The 13,672-nt window shown below is 40.3% G+C and overlaps 1 protein-coding gene across 1 annotated transcript in view; it reads left to right on the plus strand.

Moving 5' to 3' along the window:
- LOC137328121 (mucin-2-like) overlaps window positions 1-13,672 on the plus strand; it is a 216,875-nt gene that overhangs the window by 132,590 nt on the left and 70,613 nt on the right. The window contains exons 48-56 of the mRNA XM_067994299.1: window positions 798-983; window positions 2,458-2,571; window positions 3,922-4,143; window positions 5,474-5,695; window positions 7,046-7,267; window positions 8,598-8,621; window positions 10,170-10,355; window positions 11,830-11,943; window positions 13,294-13,515. Of these exons, the coding sequence (XP_067850400.1) occupies window positions 798-983; window positions 2,458-2,571; window positions 3,922-4,143; window positions 5,474-5,695; window positions 7,046-7,267; window positions 8,598-8,621; window positions 10,170-10,355; window positions 11,830-11,943; window positions 13,294-13,515 (1,512 nt within the window). The remainder of the gene's footprint in view (window positions 1-797; window positions 984-2,457; window positions 2,572-3,921; window positions 4,144-5,473; window positions 5,696-7,045; window positions 7,268-8,597; window positions 8,622-10,169; window positions 10,356-11,829; window positions 11,944-13,293; window positions 13,516-13,672) is intronic.

The following is a 13,672-nucleotide window of genomic DNA, read 5'->3' on the forward strand; positions in this document are numbered from 1 at the left end:
CCTTGAGCTTCTTCAGCTCATTCCTCTGCTTCATTCACTCACCTCACACAAACAGCTGTAGCTTGTTGTGACATTCAACCTCTCCATGTGTTCGACTGGGCAGAGAAATTATTTTGATTGTACAAGGATGACATCAGTTTCAGTCTGGGCCGCTGAATTATTCTGCTTTTTGCTTATTTTTATGTTTTGTTTTTATGGTTCCTCTGTACCACACCATTTACCCAGTATGTCAGTCACCTGCTGCGTTGTCCTGACATCTCACATTTTCACGCTATGTCTTGAGATCTATGCAAGAGTTGCTCCTGTAACTTTAATGGAAATCCACAGTATGGTGGGGCAATTTAAGGAGGGCCACTTGTTAACACAGGTGGGATTTGAAACTTGTACGTTGAGGAAAACTGAGAGCACACAACTCAAAAGAAAGTCTGCATGGTCTCAAAATTATTACTGCCAGTACAAGCGGGCCAATGTTTATTGACCAGATTGGACATTCTTCTGTGTGCATTTCTAAAGGAGGCAGAAACCCAATCAAAAGATTAACAGCAGCATTAAAATAGCAGATGTAAGAATGTCATACGAGTCCATGAAACAATTAAGTGCTAATATCAATCATAATTTCCAAGCCCGACGCCATATTCCTTGGGGTCCAAAGTGCTTGAATTGTAACCGTACCGCCTTGTTCTTAGTATTTCAATCTCTTTAATGAGGCGCAGTCATCTATATTGATAAATATAATATCTGAATTAAATGGTGCAATTTGATGCCTTATTCACAATTTTCATTGCTTTTGCTTCCAGGGCAGGCGATAGTGCATTCTGCAGGTAAATCGGGCTTCTGTAATTTCACTCTATGTACTGAGAGTTGTCAAATTTTCAACTACACGGGAAAATGTCAAACCACTACAGCACCCACCACTACGCCCAGCACACCTGAATCTACAACAACAGTAACAATAACTCCCAGCTCAACAGCAACAACAACCTGTTCCTGCAAAACCAATGGACAAATACTGTCACCTGGTAAGTGTATCAGCTATTAACAATCTAATGGAATCACAAGTCAATACGAGATACTTGGAAGCAATGCCTAATATGAATCACTATTGAATACATAATTGAATCAGATCATTGAAGTGTAGTTCCAATCCTTTCCATAACATGGTTTTAAGAGAAGTGGATGTTTTGGGAAAACACTTGGTCAAAGTTCAGCGAATGATTTCTATTGAAACTACTGATCCCTACATTTCCCATGGAGGGCCACTACATGTATTTGGGAGCAGCATAGGCTGATCTGTTATAAATCGTCCTCGTCCTGCTATTCCCATTTGTGAGGAAATCCTCCAGCTTTCACTTTCACGTGACAGGAGCAGAAAGCCACAGATTTCCACCCAAGTTGCTGAGCTCTGCTTTTTGACCCGTGTCCTATTGAAATACAGGAACCAGACCTGGTATTAATAGGGAGGAGTCAAGGCAACTCTAGTATATAATGTGCCTGCCTGAAATTGGCATTTGCAGCAAAGTCAAGAGCCTCTTACAAAGAGATTATATTTATTAGACAACTTTGTAACCATTGAGCTTCTTCGGCTAATTCCCCTGCTTCATTCACTCACACAAACAGCTGTCGCATCTAACTTCTCCATGTCTTTGTCTGGGCAGATAAATTATGTTCATTGTACAAGGATGACAGCAGTTTCAGTCTGGCACACTGAATTATTCTGCATTTTGCTCATTTTTATGCTTTGTTTTTATGGTACCTCTGTACCTCACCATTTACCCAGTATGTCAGTCACTTGCTGTGCTGTCCTGATATCTCAGATTTTCATGCCGTGTCTTGAGATCTATGCAAGAGTTGCTCATGTAACCTCAATTGAAATCCTCAGTATGGTGGGGCAATTTAAGGAGGGCCACTTGTCAACACAGGTGGATTTGAAACTTGTACGTTGAGGAAAACTGAGAGCACACAACTCAAAAGAAAGTCTGCATGCTTTCGAAATTATTGCTGCCAGTACAAACGTGCCAATGCTTATTGACCTGATTGGACATTCTACTGTCTGTATTTCTAAAGGAGGCAGAATCCCAATCAAAAGATTAACAGCAGCATTAAAATAGCAGATGTAAGAATGTCATATGAGCCCATGAAACATTCAACTGCAAATACAAATTGTAATTTCCATGCCTGACGCCATATTCCTTGGGGTGTAAAGTGCTTGAATTGTAACCATACAGACTTGTTCTTAGTGCTTAAATCTCATTACAAGAGACGCAGTCGTCTATATTGATAAATATAATATCTGAATTAAGATGTGCAATTTGATGCCTTAATCACAATTTTCATTGCTTTTGCTTCCAGGGCAGGCGATAGTGAGTTCTGCAGGTAAATCGGGCTTCTGTAATTTCACTCTATGTACTGAGAGTTGTCAAATTTTCAACTACACGGGAAAATGTCAAACCACTACAGCACCCACCACTACGCCCAGCACACCCGAATCTACAACAACAGTAACAATAACTCCCAGCTCAACAGCAACAACAACCTGTTCCTGCAAAACCAATGGACAAATACTGTCACCTGGTAAGTGTATCAGCTATTAACAATCTGATGCAATCACAAGTCAATACAAGATACTTGGAAGCAATGCCTAATATGAATCACTATTGAATACATAATTGAATCAGATCATCGAAGTTTAGCTCCAGTCCTTTTCATAACATGGTTTTACAATAAGTAGATGTTTTGGTAAAACACTTGATCAAAGTTCAGCGAATGATTTGTTTGGAAATTACTGATCCCAACATTTCCCATGGAGGGCTGTTGTCTGCATATATTGGGGTGGAGCAGAGGTTCACCTGTTGTAAATCATTCTCCTCTTGCTATTCCCGGTTGTGAGGAAATCATTCAGCTTTCATTTTCACGTGCCATGAGCATAATGGCACATGTTTCCACCCAAGTTGCTGAGCTTTGCTTTTTGTCCTGCGTCCCATTGAACTTCCGTTACGCAACCTGGTTTCAATGGAGAGGAGTCAAGGCAACTCCAATATATAATGCATGTGCCTGGAATTTGGCATTTCCAGCAAAGGCTATAACCTCTTCCGAAGAGATTATATTTATCAGACAACTTTGTAACCCTTGAGCTTCTTCAGCTAATTCCTCTGCTTCATTCACTCACCTCACACAAACAGCTGTAGCTTGTTGTGACATTCAACCTCTCCATGTGTTCGACTGGGCAGAGAAATTATTTTGATTGTACAAGGATGACATCAGTTTCAGTCTGGGCCGCTGAATTATTCTGCTTTTTGCTTATTTTTATGTTTTGTTTTTATGGTTCCTCTGTACCACACCATTTACCCAGTATGTCAGTCACCTGCTGCGTTGTCCTGACATCTCACATTTTCACGCTATGTCTTGAGATCTATGCAAGAGTTGCTCCTGTAACTTTAATGGAAATCCACAGTATGGTGGGGCAATTTAAGGAGGGCCACTTGTCAACACAGGTGGGATTTGAAACTTGTACGTTGAGGAAAACTGAGAGCACACAACTCAAAAGAAAGTCTGCATGGTCTCAAAATTATTACTGCCAGTACAAGCGGGCCAATGTTTATTGACCAGATTGGACATTCTTCTGTGTGCATTTCTAAAGGAGGCAGAAACCCAATCAAAAGATTAACAGCAGCATTAAAATAGCAGATGTAAGAATGTCATACGAGTCCATGAAACAATTAAGTGCTAATATCAATCATAATTTCCAAGCCCGACGCCATATTCCTTGGGGTCCAAAGTGCTTGAATTGTAACCGTACCGCCTTGTTCTTAGTATTTCAATCTCTTTAATGAGGCGCAGTCATCTATATTGATAAATATAATATCTGAATTAAATGGTGCAATTTGATGCCTTATTCACAATTTTCATTGCTTTTGCTTCCAGGGCAGGCGATAGTGCATTCTGCAGGTAAATCGGGCTTCTGTAATTTCACTCTATGTACTGAGAGTTGTCAAATTTTCAACTACACGGGAAAATGTCAAACCACTACAGCACCCACCACTACGCCCAGCACACCTGAATCTACAACAACAGTAACAATAACTCCCAGCTCAACAGCAACAACAACCTGTTCCTGCAAAACCAATGGACAAATACTGTCACCTGGTAAGTGTATCAGCTATTAACAATCTAATGGAATCACAAGTCAATACGAGATACTTGGAAGCAATGCCTAATATGAATCACTATTGAATACATAATTGAATCAGATCATTGAAGTGTAGTTCCAATCCTTTCCATAACATGGTTTTAAGAGAAGTGGATGTTTTGGGAAAACACTCGGTCAAAGTTCAGCGAATGATTTCTATTGAAACTACTGATCCCTACATTTCCCATGGAGGGCCACTACATGTATTTGGGAGCAGCATAGGCTGACCTGTTATAAATCGTCCTCGTCCTGCTATTCCCATTTGTGAGGAAATCCTCCAGCTTTCACTTTCACGTGACAGGAGCAGAAAGCCACAGATTTCCACCCAAGTTGCTGAGCTCTGCTTTTTGACCCGTGTCCTATTGAAATACAGGAACCAGACCTGGTATTAATAGGGAGGAGTCAAGGCAACTCTAGTATATAATGTGCCTGCCTGAAATTGGCATTTGCAGCAAAGTCAAGAGCCTCTTACAAAGAGATTATATTTATTAGACAACTTTGTAACCATTGAGCTTCTTCGGCTAATTCCCCTGCTTCATTCACTCACACAAACAGCTGTCGCATCTAACTTCTCCATGTCTTTGTCTGGGCAGATAAATTATGTTCATTGTACAAGGATGACAGCAGTTTCAGTCTGGCACACTGAATTATTCTGCATTTTGCTCATTTTTATGCTTTGTTTTTATGGTACCTCTGTACCTCACCATTTACCCAGTATGTCAGTCACTTGCTGTGCTGTCCTGATATCTCAGATTTTCATGCCGTGTCTTGAGATCTATGCAAGAGTTGCTCCTGTAACCTCAATTGAAATCCTCAGTATGGTGGGGCAATTTAAGGAGGGCCACTTGTCAACACAGGTGGATTTGAAACTTGTACGTTGAGGAAAACTGAGAGCACACAACTCAAAAGAAAGTCTGCATGCTTTCGAAATTATTGCTGCCAGTACAAGCGTGCCAATGCTTATTGACCTGATTGGACATTCTACTGTCTGTATTTCTAAAGGAGGCAGAATCCCAATCAAAAGATTAACAGCAGCATTAAAATAGCAGATGTAAGAATGTCATATGAGCCCATGAAACATTCAACTGCAAATACAAATTGTAATTTCCATGCCTGACGCCATATTCCTTGGGGTGTAAAGTGCTTGAATTGTAACCATACAGACTTGTTCTTAGTGCTTAAATCTCATTACAAGAGACGCAGTCGTCTATATTGATAAATATAATATCTGAATTAAGATGTGCAATTTGATGCCTTAATCACAATTTTCATTGCTTTTGCTTCCAGGGCAGGCGATAGTGAGTTCTGCAGGTAAATCGGGCTTCTGTAATTTCACTCTATGTACTGAGAGTTGTCAAATTTTCAACTACACGGGAAAATGTCAAACCACTACAGCACCCACCACTACGCCCAGCACACCCGAATCTACAACAACAGTAACAATAACTCCCAGCTCAACAGCAACAACAACCTGTTCCTGCAAAACCAATGGACAAATACTGTCACCTGGTAAGTGTATCAGCTATTAACAATCTGATGCAATCACAAGTCAATACAAGATACTTGGAAGCAATGCCTAATATGAATCACTATTGAATACATAATTGAATCAGATCATTGAAGTTTAGCTCCAGTCCTTTTCATAACATGGTTTAACAATAAATAGATGTTTTGGTAAAACACTTGATCAAAGTTCAGCGAATGATTTGTTTGGAAATTACTGATCCCAACATTTCCCATGGAGGGCTGTTGTCTGCATATATTGGGGTGGAGCAGAGGTTCACCTGTTGTAAATCATTCTTCTCTTGCTATTCCCGGTTGTGAGGAAATCATTCAGCTTTCATTTTCACGTGCCATGAGCATAATGGCACATGTTTCCACCCAAGTTGCTGAGCTTTGCTTTTTGTCCTGCGTCCCATTGAACTTCCGTTACGCAACCTGGTTTCAATGGAGAGGAGTCAAGGCAACTCCAATATATAATGCATGTGCCTGGAATTTGGCATTTCCAGCAAAGGCTATAACCTCTTCCGAAGAGATTATATTTATCAGACAACTTTGTAACCCTTGAGCTTCTTCAGCTCATTCCTCTGCTTCATTCACTCACCTCACACAAACAGCTGTAGCTTGTTGTGACATTCAACCTCTCCATGTGTTCGACTGGGCAGAGAAATTATTTTGATTGTACAAGGATGACATCAGTTTCAGTCTGGGCCGCTGAATTATTCTGCTTTTTGCTTATTTTTATGTTTTGTTTTTATGGTTCCTCTGTACCACACCATTTACCCAGTATGTCAGTCACCTGCTGCGTTGTCCTGACATCTCACATTTTCACGCTATGTCTTGAGATCTATGCAAGAGTTGCTCCTGTAACTTTAATGGAAATCCACAGTATGGTGGGGCAATTTAAGGAGGGCCACTTGTTAACACAGGTGGGATTTGAAACTTGTACGTTGAGGAAAACTGAGAGCACACAACTCAAAAGAAAGTCTGCATGGTCTCAAAATTATTACTGCCAGTACAAGCGGGCCAATGTTTATTGACCAGATTGGACATTCTTCTGTGTGCATTTCTAAAGGAGGCAGAAACCCAATCAAAAGATTAACAGCAGCATTAAAATAGCAGATGTAAGAATGTCATACGAGTCCATGAAACAATTAAGTGCTAATATCAATCATAATTTCCAAGCCCGACGCCATATTCCTTGGGGTCCAAAGTGCTTGAATTGTAACCGTACCGCCTTGTTCTTAGTATTTCAATCTCTTTAATGAGGCGCAGTCATCTATATTGATAAATATAATATCTGAATTAAATGGTGCAATTTGATGCCTTATTCACAATTTTCATTGCTTTTGCTTCCAGGGCAGGCGATAGTGCATTCTGCAGGTAAATCGGGCTTCTGTAATTTCACTCTATGTACTGAGAGTTGTCAAATTTTCAACTACACGGGAAAATGTCAAACCACTACAGCACCCACCACTACGCCCAGCACACCTGAATCTACAACAACAGTAACAATAACTCCCAGCTCAACAGCAACAACAACCTGTTCCTGCAAAACCAATGGACAAATACTGTCACCTGGTAAGTGTATCAGCTATTAACAATCTAATGGAATCACAAGTCAATACGAGATACTTGGAAGCAATGCCTAATATGAATCACTATTGAATACATAATTGAATCAGATCATTGAAGTGTAGTTCCAATCCTTTCCATAACATGGTTTTAAGAGAAGTGGATGTTTTGGGAAAACACTTGGTCAAAGTTCAGCGAATGATTTCTATTGAAACTACTGATCCCTACATTTCCCATGGAGGGCCACTACATGTATTTGGGAGCAGCATAGGCTGACCTGTTATAAATCGTCCTCGTCCTGCTATTCCCATTTGTGAGGAAATCCTCCAGCTTTCACTTTCACGTGACAGGAGCAGAAAGCCACAGATTTCCACCCAAGTTGCTGAGCTCTGCTTTTTGACCCGTGTCCTATTGAAATACAGGAACCAGACCTGGTATTAATAGGGAGGAGTCAAGGCAACTCTAGTATATAATGTGCCTGCCTGAAATTGGCATTTGCAGCAAAGTCAAGAGCCTCTTACAAAGAGATTATATTTATTAGACAACTTTGTAACCATTGAGCTTCTTCGGCTAATTCCCCTGCTTCATTCACTCACACAAACAGCTGTCGCATCTAACTTCTCCATGTCTTTGTCTGGGCAGATAAATTATGTTCATTGTACAAGGATGACAGCAGTTTCAGTCTGGCACACTGAATTATTCTGCATTTTGCTCATTTTTATGCTTTGTTTTTATGGTACCTCTGTACCTCACCATTTACCCAGTATGTCAGTCACTTGCTGTGCTGTCCTGATATCTCAGATTTTCATGCCGTGTCTTGAGATCTATGCAAGAGTTGCTCCTGTAACCTCAATTGAAATCCTCAGTATGGTGGGGCAATTTAAGGAGGGCCACTTGTCAACACAGGTGGATTTGAAACTTGTACGTTGAGGAAAACTGAGAGCACACAACTCAAAAGAAAGTCTGCATGCTTTCGAAATTATTGCTGCCAGTACAAACGTGCCAATGCTTATTGACCTGATTGGACATTCTACTGTCTGTATTTCTAAAGGAGGCAGAATCCCAATCAAAAGATTAACAGCAGCATTAAAATAGCAGATGTAAGAATGTCATATGAGCCCATGAAACATTCAACTGCAAATACAAATTGTAATTTCCATGCCTGACGCCATATTCCTTGGGGTGTAAAGTGCTTGAATTGTAACCATACAGACTTGTTCTTAGTGCTTAAATCTCATTACAAGAGACGCAGTCGTCTATATTGATAAATATAATATCTGAATTAAGATGTGCAATTTGATGCCTTAATCACAATTTTCATTGCTTTTGCTTCCAGGGCAGGCGATAGTGAGTTCTGCAGGTAAATCGGGCTTCTGTAATTTCACTCTATGTACTGAGAGTTGTCAAATTTTCAACTACACGGGAAAATGTCAAACCACTACAGCACCCACCACTACGCCCAGCACACCCGAATCTACAACAACAGTAACAATAACTCCCAGCTCAACAGCAACAACAACCTGTTCCTGCAAAACCAATGGACAAATACTGTCACCTGGTAAGTGTATCAGCTATTAACAATCTGATGCAATCACAAGTCAATACAAGATACTTGGAAGCAATGCCTAATATGAATCACTATTGAATACATAATTGAATCAGATCATTGAAGTTTAGCTCCAGTCCTTTTCATAACATGGTTTAACAATAAATAGATGTTTTGGTAAAACACTTGATCAAAGTTCAGCGAATGATTTGTTTGGAAATTACTGATCCCAACATTTCCCATGGAGGGCTGTTGTCTGCATATATTGGGGTGGAGCAGAGGTTCACCTGTTGTAAATCATTCTTCTCTTGCTATTCCCGGTTGTGAGGAAATCATTCAGCTTTCATTTTCACGTGCCATGAGCATAATGGCACATGTTTCCACCCAAGTTGCTGAGCTTTGCTTTTTGTCCTGCGTCCCATTGAACTTCCGTTACGCAACCTGGTTTCAATGGAGAGGAGTCAAGGCAACTCCAATATATAATGCATGTGCCTGGAATTTGGCATTTCCAGCAAAGGCTATAACCTCTTCCGAAGAGATTATATTTATCAGACAACTTTGTAACCCTTGAGCTTCTTCAGCTCATTCCTCTGCTTCATTCACTCACCTCACACAAACAGCTGTAGCTTGTTGTGACATTCAACCTCTCCATGTGTTCGACTGGGCAGAGAAATTATTTTGATTGTACAAGGATGACATCAGTTTCAGTCTGGGCCGCTGAATTATTCTGCTTTTTGCTTATTTTTATGTTTTGTTTTTATGGTTCCTCTGTACCACACCATTTACCCAGTATGTCAGTCACCTGCTGCGTTGTCCTGACATCTCACATTTTCACGCTATGTCTTGAGATCTATGCAAGAGTTGCTCCTGTAACTTTAATGGAAATCCACAGTATGGTGGGGCAATTTAAGGAGGGCCACTTGTTAACACAGGTGGGATTTGAAACTTGTACGTTGAGGAAAACTGAGAGCACACAACTCAAAAGAAAGTCTGCATGGTCTCAAAATTATTACTGCCAGTACAAGCGGGCCAATGTTTATTGACCAGATTGGACATTCTTCTGTGTGCATTTCTAAAGGAGGCAGAAACCCAATCAAAAGATTAACAGCAGCATTAAAATAGCAGATGTAAGAATGTCATACGAGTCCATGAAACAATTAAGTGCTAATATCAATCATAATTTCCAAGCCCGACGCCATATTCCTTGGGGTCCAAAGTGCTTGAATTGTAACCGTACCGCCTTGTTCTTAGTATTTCAATCTCTTTAATGAGGCGCAGTCATCTATATTGATAAATATAATATCTGAATTAAATGGTGCAATTTGATGCCTTATTCACAATTTTCATTGCTTTTGCTTCCAGGGCAGGCGATAGTGCATTCTGCAGGTAAATCGGGCTTCTGTAATTTCACTCTATGTACTGAGAGTTGTCAAATTTTCAACTACACGGGAAAATGTCAAACCACTACAGCACCCACCACTACGCCCAGCACACCTGAATCTACAACAACAGTAACAATAACTCCCAGCTCAACAGCAACAACAACCTGTTCCTGCAAAACCAATGGACAAATACTGTCACCTGGTAAGTGTATCAGCTATTAACAATCTAATGGAATCACAAGTCAATACGAGATACTTGGAAGCAATGCCTAATATGAATCACTATTGAATACATAATTGAATCAGATCATTGAAGTGTAGTTCCAATCCTTTCCATAACATGGTTTTAAGAGAAGTGGATGTTTTGGGAAAACACTTGGTCAAAGTTCAGCGAATGATTTCTATTGAAACTACTGATCCCTACATTTCCCATGGAGGGCCACTACATGTATTTGGGAGCAGCATAGGCTGACCTGTTATAAATCGTCCTCGTCCTGCTATTCCCATTTGTGAGGAAATCCTCCAGCTTTCACTTTCACGTGACAGGAGCAGAAAGCCACAGATTTCCACCCAAGTTGCTGAGCTCTGCTTTTTGACCCGTGTCCTATTGAAATACAGGAACCAGACCTGGTATTAATAGGGAGGAGTCAAGGCAACTCTAGTATATAATGTGCCTGCCTGAAATTGGCATTTGCAGCAAAGTCAAGAGCCTCTTACAAAGAGATTATATTTATTAGACAACTTTGTAACCATTGAGCTTCTTCGGCTAATTCCCCTGCTTCATTCACTCACACAAACAGCTGTCGCATCTAACTTCTCCATGTCTTTGTCTGGGCAGATAAATTATGTTCATTGTACAAGGATGACAGCAGTTTCAGTCTGGCACACTGAATTATTCTGCATTTTGCTCATTTTTATGCTTTGTTTTTATGGTACCTCTGTACCTCACCATTTACCCAGTATGTCAGTCACTTGCTGTGCTGTCCTGATATCTCAGATTTTCATGCCGTGTCTTGAGATCTATGCAAGAGTTGCTCATGTAACCTCAATTGAAATCCTCAGTATGGTGGGGCAATTTAAGGAGGGCCACTTGTCAACACAGGTGGATTTGAAACTTGTACGTTGAGGAAAACTGAGAGCACACAACTCAAAAGAAAGTCTGCATGCTTTCGAAATTATTGCTGCCAGTACAAACGTGCCAATGCTTATTGACCTGATTGGACATTCTACTGTCTGTATTTCTAAAGGAGGCAGAATCCCAATCAAAAGATTAACAGCAGCATTAAAATAGCAGATGTAAGAATGTCATATGAGCCCATGAAACATTCAACTGCAAATACAAATTGTAATTTCCATGCCTGACGCCATATTCCTTGGGGTGTAAAGTGCTTGAATTGTAACCATACAGACTTGTTCTTAGTGCTTAAATCTCATTACAAGAGACGCAGTCGTCTATATTGATAAATATAATATCTGAATTAAGATGTGCAATTTGATGCCTTAATCACAATTTTCATTGCTTTTGCTTCCAGGGCAGGCGATAGTGAGTTCTGCAGGTAAATCGGGCTTCTGTAATTTCACTCTATGTACTGAGAGTTGTCAAATTTTCAACTACACGGGAAAATGTCAAACCACTACAGCACCCACCACTACGCCCAGCACACCCGAATCTACAACAACAGTAACAATAACTCCCAGCTCAACAGCAACAACAACCTGTTCCTGCAAAACCAATGGACAAATACTGTCACCTGGTAAGTGTATCAGCTATTAACAATCTGATGCAATCACAAGTCAATACAAGATACTTGGAAGCAATGCCTAATATGAATCACTATTGAATACATAATTGAATCAGATCATCGAAGTTTAGCTCCAGTCCTTTTCATAACATGGTTTTACAATAAGTAGATGTTTTGGTAAAACACTTGATCAAAGTTCAGCGAATGATTTGTTTGGAAATTACTGATCCCAACATTTCCCATGGAGGGCTGTTGTCTGCATATATTGGGGTGGAGCAGAGGTTCACCTGTTGTAAATCATTCTCCTCTTGCTATTCCCGGTTGTGAGGAAATCATTCAGCTTTCATTTTCACGTGCCATGAGCATAATGGCACATGTTTCCACCCAAGTTGCTGAGCTTTGCTTTTTGTCCTGCGTCCCATTGAACTTCCGTTACGCAACCTGGTTTCAATGGAGAGGAGTCAAGGCAACTCCAATATATAATGCATGTGCCTGGAATTTGGCATTTCCAGCAAAGGCTATAACCTCTTCCGAAGAGATTATATTTATCAGACAACTTTGTAACCCTTGAGCTTCTTCAGCTAATTCCTCTGCTTCATTCACTCACCTCACACAAACAGCTGTAGCTTGTTGTGACATTCAACCTCTCCATGTGTTCGACTGGGCAGAGAAATTATTTTGATTGTACAAGGATGACATCAGTTTCAGTCTGGGCCGCTGAATTATTCTGCTTTTTGCTTATTTTTATGTTTTGTTTTTATGGTTCCTCTGTACCACACCATTTACCCAGTATGTCAGTCACCTGCTGCGTTGTCCTGACATCTCACATTTTCACGCTATGTCTTGAGATCTATGCAAGAGTTGCTCCTGTAACTTTAATGGAAATCCACAGTATGGTGGGGCAATTTAAGGAGGGCCACTTGTCAACACAGGTGGGATTTGAAACTTGTACGTTGAGGAAAACTGAGAGCACACAACTCAAAAGAAAGTCTGCATGGTCTCAAAATTATTACTGCCAGTACAAGCGGGCCAATGTTTATTGACCAGATTGGACATTCTTCTGTGTGCATTTCTAAAGGAGGCAGAAACCCAATCAAAAGATTAACAGCAGCATTAAAATAGCAGATGTAAGAATGTCATACGAGTCCATGAAACAATTAAGTGCTAATATCAATCATAATTTCCAAGCCCGACGCCATATTCCTTGGGGTCCAAAGTGCTTGAATTGTAACCGTACCGCCTTGTTCTTAGTATTTCAATCTCTTTAATGAGGCGCAGTCATCTATATTGATAAATATAATATCTGAATTAAATGGTGCAATTTGATGCCTTATTCACAATTTTCATTGCTTTTGCTTCCAGGGCAGGCGATAGTGCATTCTGCAGGTAAATCGGGCTTCTGTAATTTCACTCTATGTACTGAGAGTTGTCAAATTTTCAACTACACGGGAAAATGTCAAACCACTACAGCACCCACCACTACGCCCAGCACACCTGAATCTACAACAACAGTAACAATAACTCCCAGCTCAACAGCAACAACAACCTGTTCCTGCAAAACCAATGGACAAATACTGTCACCTGGTAAGTGTATCAGCTATTAACAATCTAATGGAATCACAAGTCAATACGAGATACTTGGAAGCAATGCCTAATATGAATCACTATTGAATACATAATTGAATCAGATCATTGAAGTGTAGTTCCAATCCTTTCCATAAGTGGATGTTTTGGGAAAACA

Source organism: Heptranchias perlo, chromosome 12, assembly GCF_035084215.1.
Source record: "Heptranchias perlo isolate sHepPer1 chromosome 12, sHepPer1.hap1, whole genome shotgun sequence".
In the NCBI taxonomy this organism is placed as follows: domain Eukaryota; kingdom Metazoa; phylum Chordata; class Chondrichthyes; order Hexanchiformes; family Hexanchidae; genus Heptranchias; species Heptranchias perlo.